We start from the raw sequence: 8,329 nt of genomic DNA on the forward strand, positions 1-8,329 counted from the left end.
ATGGAAAACTCTTAGTTGCAGACAACTCTGCATGAGGTGAAAAGAGGAGTGATTAACAGATTTCTTGACTGTGAATTCTGAGTGGGGAGCACAGGGATGGAGTCTGGCATGGAGGAGATCCCAGTTAAAGTTGCAGTTCGAATCAGACCTCTGCTTTCCAAAGAAATACTTCATAACCACCAAGTGTGTGTGAGATTAGTCCCAAATACTCTTAGTTGCAGACAACTCTGCATGAGGTGAAAAGAGGAGTGATTAACAGATTTCTTGACTGTGAATTCTGAGTGGGGAGCACAGGGATGGAGTCTGGCATGGAGGAGATCCCAGTTAAAGTTGCAGTTCGAATCAGACCTCTGCTTTCCAAAGAAATACTTCATAACCACCAAGTGTGTGTGAGATTAGTCCCAAATACACAACAAATTATCATTGGCAAAGACCATGTCTTCACTTTTGATTTTGTATTTGGCAAAAACTCAACCCAAGAAGAAGTTTATACTGTTTGCATTAAGCCTCTTCTAGTGTCTTTGACAGAGGGATACAATGCCACAGTGTTTGCATATGGACAGACAGGTTCTGGGAAGACTTACACCATCGGAGGTGGCCACATTGGTAGGTTGTAGAAAGTCTTGCGTTTTTTTAAACTGATGACCGATGTATTTGTGCAAATTAAACATTTAATACGTAAGAGATGATGCTGCAGAATTTTGAAGGGCTAAAAAAAAAGGTAAAGAAAATAAAATTGCTTCCAAAGTTTATGTGATAATTAAACTGTTCTAAAACCACACTCTCCATAAATTAGGCTAGACCAAAAATATCTAAGAGTTTATAAAAAACAGTTTATAAAGTGCTCTTTCTCATTCCCCATTTTAATATGCAACTTAAACTAGAATCTCTTCCTGAAATGCAGTTTTTGGGAGATTCTTGCTACATTTATCTTACCTTGAAAATGTCTGTGTTAAGCAATTAATTGTTTGCTTGCTCACTTTTTGCCCTTTTTTTTTTTTGAGAGACATCTTTATTACATCAGACAAATTTATTATTTAAGTCTTTCAAATGGTTATAAATAGATTGTTCTAATTCTCTTGGTAGGTGTTGAAATCTTCTTTTTATTTAGAATCATAAAATCACAGAATCATTTAGGTTGGAAAACACCCTTAGTATCATCAAGCCCAACCATCAACACAACACTGCCAAGTACACCACTGAACCAAGTCCTTCAGCACCTCGTCCACCTCGTCTCTCAAATACCTCCATGGATGGTGACTCAACCAATTCCCTGGACAGCCCGTTCCAATGCCTGACAACCCTTTCAGTGAAGAAATTTGTCCCAAGATCCAACCTAAACCTCCCCTAGTGCAATTTGAGTCCATTTCCTCTTGTCCTGTCACTTGTTACTCGGACAAGAGTCCACCCCCCACCTCTCTGCAACCTCCTTTCAGGCTGCTGTAGAGAGCAGCAAGGTATCCCCTGAGCCTCCTCTTCTCCAGGGTAACACTCCCAGTTCCCTCAGCCCTTCTTCACAGGACTTGTGCTCCAGACCCTTCCCAAGCTCCGTTGCCCTTCTCTGGGCACACTCCAGCACCCCAATGCCTTTCTTGCAGTGAGGGGCCCAAAACTGAGCACAAGATTCAAGGTGCAGCCTCACCAGTGCCCAGTACAGGGGGACAGTTACTGCCCTAGTCCTGCTGGCCACACTGTTCCTGATGCAGGCCAGGATGCCACTGGCCTTCTTGGCCACCTGGGCACACTGAGGGCTCATGTTCATCCGGCTGTCAACCAGCATCCCCAGGTCCTTTTCCTCTGAGCAACTTTCCAGCCACTTGCCCCCAAGCCTGTAGCATTGCAGGGGGTTGTTGTGACCCAATTGCGGGACCCGGCACTTGGCGTTGTTGAACCTTATACAGTTGGCCTCTTAATTCTGCTTACTGTTACAACTTCACTTGTCTTTCCACTAGTACTAGTTATTTAATATTTTTGTAAGTAACACTGCCAGCCAAATTCTTTAGGTGCTGGATGTCATAATCTAAGGCTGTTCATACCTCAGCAATTTTGGTTTTGTACCCATATTTTCTAAATTAGATGTAAGCAACCCTTTTTTTTGGTAAAAATGATTCTTGGTATCCTCTCATAGACAGTTTCCACACTCTTGAATGAAAACCACCAATTATTTATGGAAGCATTGCCATATGCTAAATATATTAAAAGAAAAAAATTACAGAGTTTGGCATTAGTGTTCCCTATCTACTTTGAAAAAACAGGAAATTACTGTTAGTGTTGGTCAGAACTATTGTCTCACTAAGTTACTAATCCAAGTGCTGGATTTAAGTGGAATTTATAGTTTCGCAAACCCTGGAGATGTTGTTGCCAACCATAATGAGTAGGAATAATGTAGAAATCTATACTCTGAGGAGTATATATTTACAGTAGACTCCATAATTTTCATAATTTCATGACTATAACATCACATAATTTAGAACATAACTTTGAATTCTGTTAATGAATGCATAAAAATATTCTGAACCTCAGAAAAATAAATATTTACAAGAATCCTTGGGAACACTGAGCTCTTCAGATTCCTTAGTATATTGGGTAGCAAGTCTCGCAGACTTGTCTCAGCCTTCAGTCTTTGTAATTTATGTGGCAGAATGACTGCAAGCTTCTGTGACATCTTTCTTATATTTTAGCATCAGTTGCAGAGGATGAAAAGGGCATAATCCCACGTGCTATTCAGGAATTATTCCAGCATATTTCTGAAAACTGTAACATTGAATTCCATGTGAAAGTGTCTTACATAGAGCTTTACAAGGAAGAACTTAGAGATTTATTGGAGTTGAAGACCTCTGTGAAGGAATTACATATCCGAGAAGATGAAAAGGGTAATACAGGTGGGATTTCAGCTCTAAAATTTGCTATGTTTGGTTTCAGTTCTGTGCCCAAGTTATTCTTGCCTTCTCTTGAAAGAGCTTATTTCTTGCAAATACTAGAAAATGGTTGTGTTTTCAGAATAGAAACTCAGTTTAGTTGATTTGAAGCAGTTTTGGGTTTAGATGCCTGTGAACAATATAGATGATTGATCAGAAATGGCAACAAATGAGAAAGTAGAAAGAGTTATTGCGTCTGCAAATTCTGTCAGGAAACACACTACGGTGTGATTATTAACTTGAGTAAGTATTTCAAGGTTAAACCTCTGCTTCTCCTTTCAAAAGTGTAATTAAGCCACTTATACACTAAATATCTGCCCTCCTTTCACTATGAATGAGTCGAAGAGAACATTTCATTACAAGTAGCATCTGATATTTTTTGGAGGCTTTGAAATTAACATCCATACTATATTTCTCCTGTCCCTTACATGGAAATGCTAGAAGAATCCACTGCAGAGCTGTTTTATTCTGAAAGTGTATAATCTGAGTTTGGTTTTTTAATTTTTTTATTCTTTATGTTGTAATGGTTGTTTTTGCTCTAATACTAATACACTGTCACACCGAGCTGGCATGCTTTTCTTGACCATAGCTGCAGAACGCACTAATGTAGCACAGGTTTTGCAGACAATATCATTGCTTCAGAAGAACCCCACAATGTATTTTAAGTTACTGCTCTTCTTCAGTTCAAGTCAGCTTCAGATGATTGTGATAGGACATATTACATCCTTAATTAAAACAAAGAACAAAAAACATGCTTTGTAGGAGTATTTGGTAGAGGTACACTTCTGCATTATTAGATTACTAATAATGTAGTCACCTGTCCAAAAGGCCCAACTACCTGAGCTATGTGGAGCAGAAGTTCTGTTCCTGTCATAGGCTAGGAATCATTTCTACTACAAACTTTTTATGTTTAGTCTTTTTTTTTTAAAAAGAAAAAGGAAAAATATCCTTTGGGCTGACTTAGCTCATACTCTTTCTAGATAGCATTAGATTGCAAATAGCATATGACAGTGTGTAAACTAGTAGATCTGTGTATTGTGTTTAAGATAGTGTTTCAAATGCTATGACATGACACACCATATATTAAATATCTGCAGGTTACAGATGTGTGTACTTCATGCTTTTCACACATGAATATATTACCACGTTACATAGCTATATGCTAAGGCCTCATAATAATGCAGGCTTGTATATTTCTCTGTTTCACGTGTATAGTTTGAATAGTCCTAATTGCTGTAAACTTTTGCTGAAGATTTTACAATTAATTCAGTTATTCTTCCTTTGGTTTGGTGCCTGAAGTGATTGTCGGAGCTAAGGAATTCCAAGTAGAATGTGCAGATGAAGTGATAAGCCTGTTGGAAAGTGGCAATGCAGCTCGTCACACAGGCACAACACAAATGAATGAGTACTCTAGTCGATCTCATGCCATTTTTACGATCAGTATTTGTCAGAAACAATCTGCAGAATCTCAAAAAAATACTGATGCTGCACAGGATTCATCTTGGAAATCAGTCCAGGTGATTGCTTCAAAGTTTCATTTCGTGGATTTGGCAGGATCAGAGAGGGTGACAAAGACTGGAAATACTGGCGAGCGCTTCAAAGAATCGATTCAGATCAACAGTGGTCTGTTTGCCTTGGGAAATGTCATCAGTGCCCTTGGAGACCCAAAAAGGAAAAGTGTACATATTCCATACAGAGATGCTAAAATCACTCGTATTCTGAAAGACTCCCTTGGCGGAAACGCCAAGACTGTCATGATAACGTGCATCAGTCCATCCTCATCAGACTTTGATGAATCTTTAAATTCCCTCAAGTATGCCAACAGAGCAAAAAACATTAGAAATAAACCAGCTGTAAATTACAACCCTGATCAAGACCGGATTGATGAAATGGAACTCGAAATCAGATTGCTTCGAGAAGCCTTGCAGAACCAGCAGGTCAGTAATCAGTGTTCACACGACTTAAATCAAGACAGAACTCGTATCAATTCACTTGAGGAGCAGCTCACCCGTCTTCAGGTTCAATGTTTCAGTTACAGAAATTGTGTAGATGAAGCCTTCCCATTTCTGGTTGATTTGCATGAGGATGTTAGCTTAAAAAGAAGTCAGCGGGACAGGCTGCAGAGCTGGATCACTATGGTTCAGGAAGTAAGGAAGGAAGCTGTCACCATGCAGGAAACTGACACAGGGACAGGGACCAGCCAAGAGCCACATCACATTACGATTCTTCAGCTGAAGAGGGAACTAAAGAAATGCCAGGTATTTGATTATAACTTGATTATTTAGATAACTGTGTGAAAGAGCAGTCGGCTAAAACTTGAATTTTGAAAGATGTTAAAACCATTACACGTACCTGTACTTAATTTGACAATTTAAGTCTAATTCTTGTATAATCTTGTAGAATTTTGTTTGTCTAATCCCTGGAACACAGCTTTATTTTAATGGATGATTGAACAGATGATCATCTTAATCAGATAGAGATACCTAATGTTGTATTTTGGTTTGTCAGTTTCAAGATGACTATATGAGGCTGAGCTGTTTTATTTTAGCTGTGCTAGTGTGCTAGATCTGGCTGGGATGGAGTTCATGTTCTTCAGAGCAGCTCATAGGGCACTGTGTTTTAGATTTGTGACCAATATAATGCTGATAACACACCAGCATTTTTTAGGTCTTGCTGAACAGTGTTTGCACAGCATCAGGCCTTCTCTGTTTCTGCCTCTGTCCCCCAGTGAATAGACTGGGGAATACACAGAAGGTTGAGGACACACACACACAAACAAGCAGATGACTTGGACTAACCAAAGAGGTATTTCATGCCATGAAACATCATGCTCAGTAATGAAAAAGGAGAGGAGGAGGTTTAGGGAGGTTAGCCGTACTTCCCCTGGGTGTCAGTCAGCCTTGGCAGGTGGTTAGCGATCGCTTTTGCATCATTTGTTTTGTCTTGTTTTCTTTCTTCTTCCACTTCACCTTCACTTACTGAACAATTTCTATCTTGACCCATGAGTTTTCTTGCCTTTTCTCTTCCTTTGCTCTTCCCCTGTCCCACTGGAGTGGGTGGGGGGGAAGTGAGTTGAGTGTGTGCTTCGCTGCCTACTGTGGTTAACCCACAACGGTCCTTCTTGGCACCCAACACAGGGGTCAAGGCTTTCAAGATAAGAACAGATTTGATTACAGTGTGCCAGATTAAACTTCTAGCGGTTATACCTGTTTAGGTAAGTTGTTATTTGAGTGTCTGTTGCATAACATGATGCTGGCTTATTTACTTCGGGTGCTGACTTAGGTGTTTCCTCTAATATTCCAATGCTTGCTGTACAACAGGCTCCAAGAATCATTAGTGGCTGATTTCAGATTTTGCAGTTTAGTATGTTGTTCATCACTCTGTTTTCCTTGGCTTGGGAGAGCTATGATAAAACCACTGGCCTTCAACCCAATCTGATATTTGGGTCCTACATCACTGGGTCCCAGTACTCCAAGAATCATCTCATGGATAAAACCAGTAACTATACCTTTCCCCTTTTCTCCTCTGAGACGCATTTTGCGAAGAGAGGAAAGAATGGTACCTATCCCTTCCTATCCTCCAGGATAGGTTTTTATATCCTTGAAGTAACCCCACAGTCAGGCTTCTGAGTTCTTTCAGTATCCTCATGTAATCAGACTGTTCATACTGGTGTGTGTGGTGATCTTTTTTTGATTGTTGTTCATAAGGTTAAATAACTAATTGGGGATGCCATACAGGAACATGCTCTAAGGTGACTGATACGTGGGGTGGGAGGAATTGGGCAGGTGAGTAGGGCCATTATTACCTCCAACAGCTCGGGATTTCACACCTGAACATGCTTGTAAACCCATCCAACTAATTCACCATTTGAAGGAGGGGAGGTGAAACACAGTGGCTTCTAAAGCTGTGTCAGGACCTGGGCTGCACCTATCAAGTCACTGTCCTGTGCCCTCAGAGATGCAAGAGGATTCTGCGATCTAAGATCCCACAAATGGGCATTCAGAAGGTGTCTTGCTGTGAGGTCACACAGATGGATGCTAAACTACAGACCGAATCCCCAGCTGTAATAGTTGCTCCTGTGGTCAACGAGGAAGAGTGGAAGCAGAGGCCAACTCAGTAAGAGAAGCAGCACCTCCTCCTTAAGAGGAGGGGACATGAAGAATCAGAAGACTCAGCCTGTTCTGCAGCAGGACGAGGAGGAAGGAAACAGAGATTGTAAGAGGTAAGCACTACCCAGTCCTTATCCATGACTGAGCAGCAAGACAGGTGGAAAGATTTTGTCTGTCAGCAAGAAAATAAAACTGATACTTGGTTGCTCCAGGGCTGGGACAGTGGGGCCAACAGTCTGGAACTAGAAGGTAAGGAAGCACAGCACTGGGGTCCATTGCTAGGAACTGCGGGATTGACAGAGGGATCAGAAGAGGAGCAGCCACCTGCAGCCTCCGGAGGTGACTCTTAGCGAGCATGAAGGCAAGGTACCCTCTTAGGGAAAATACTGTAACACAGTGAGGCAGGTGGACTACCACTGAGGAAGGTATCTGGTGCCTGAGCGAATTAGCGGTGGTGGAGGTGGACTACAGTGACAAGGACAGTAATCAGGCCCCTGAAGGTCTGAATGATGTGCAGTGCACACGGTCGGTGTGGCAGGAGTCTGTAGAGAGCACACCAACGTCACGCACCGGCAGCCTAGCAATGAAGGGTTCGGCTGACATCGAGACACCAACTTCGTGTAGACTGCTCTGCCTTCTAGAACCTCTGTCCCCCTTCCCTGCCATAAGTGAGCCTGCATCTCAGCTGTGGAAAGACTCTTCCAAAGTTTCTGGCAAATCAAGAGAGAATGTGGATAATCCCTCTCCCTCCTTGCCCCTGCAGGACAGCTTCTCAACTACCACAAGTCAGCCTTTCTCTGCTCAAAGGAAAGGGAACCATGGGCACATGCCACATGCCACCCTGTGGTTCCATCTGCGTGACTGTGGAGAATATATGGGGAAGTGAGTCAGTGCACCTGCCTTGGTCCTGGAAGTCTGTGTACGTGAATTGTGGGAAAAAGCAGTGGTAAAAAAGGGTCCTTCCAGGAAGATTACTGCTCCAATTGCTGTTGAGCAATTCCTAAAATGCAGTAGGTGGGCTGAGGGCCCCTCTCCTCTTTTTGATACTGATCCAATGGACTTAAGGGTTTGAACCCCACTCCTTCTACCATGGAAGGATAGTGCTGGTCTGTAGTAGAATGACACCTGTGAACAGTCCTTGTAGCATAGCCAGAGAGATACATGGGCTCCTTGCATGTGGTGCTGGTTTGACCCTGGCTGGAGGCCAGGTGCCCATCAAACTGCTCTATCACTGCCCTTCCTCAGCTGTACAGGGAAGAGAAAGTACGATGAAAAGCTTGCAGCTCAAGACAAGGACAGGGA

The 8,329-nt window shown here is 42.1% G+C and overlaps 1 protein-coding gene across 1 annotated transcript; it reads left to right on the plus strand.

Annotated features, from left to right (window-relative positions):
* Positions 1 to 296: 296 nt before the first annotated feature.
* Positions 297 to 7,038, plus strand: LOC104515582 (kinesin-like protein KIF27). The gene is made up of 4 exons (XM_010159605.1): positions 297 to 606; positions 2,682 to 2,882; positions 4,218 to 5,176; positions 6,874 to 7,038. The coding sequence occupies exons 1-4, from the start codon at positions 297 to 299 to the stop codon at positions 7,036 to 7,038; spliced, it is 1,635 nt and encodes a 544-aa protein (XP_010157907.1).
* The last annotated feature ends 1,291 nt before the right edge of the window (positions 7,039 to 8,329 follow it).

The sequence above is a fragment of the Eurypyga helias genome, unplaced genomic scaffold, assembly GCF_000690775.1.
Source record: "Eurypyga helias isolate BGI_N326 unplaced genomic scaffold, ASM69077v1 scaffold5619, whole genome shotgun sequence".
Classification (NCBI taxonomy): domain Eukaryota; kingdom Metazoa; phylum Chordata; class Aves; order Eurypygiformes; family Eurypygidae; genus Eurypyga; species Eurypyga helias.

Bases quoted from the DNA above. Each gene is read 5' to 3' on its own strand.
- LOC104515582 (XM_010159605.1), top strand. From the start codon at position 297: ATGGAGTCTGGCATGGAGGAGATCCCAGTTAAAGTTGCAGTTCGAATC. The intron at 607-2,681 runs GTAGGTTGTAGA...CTTATATTTTAG, and splicing joins CATCGGAGGTGGCCACATTG to CATCAGTTGCAGAGGATGAA. The intron at 5,177-6,873 runs GTATTTGATTAT...CTGTGCCCTCAG, and splicing joins GGGAACTAAAGAAATGCCAG to AGATGCAAGAGGATTCTGCG.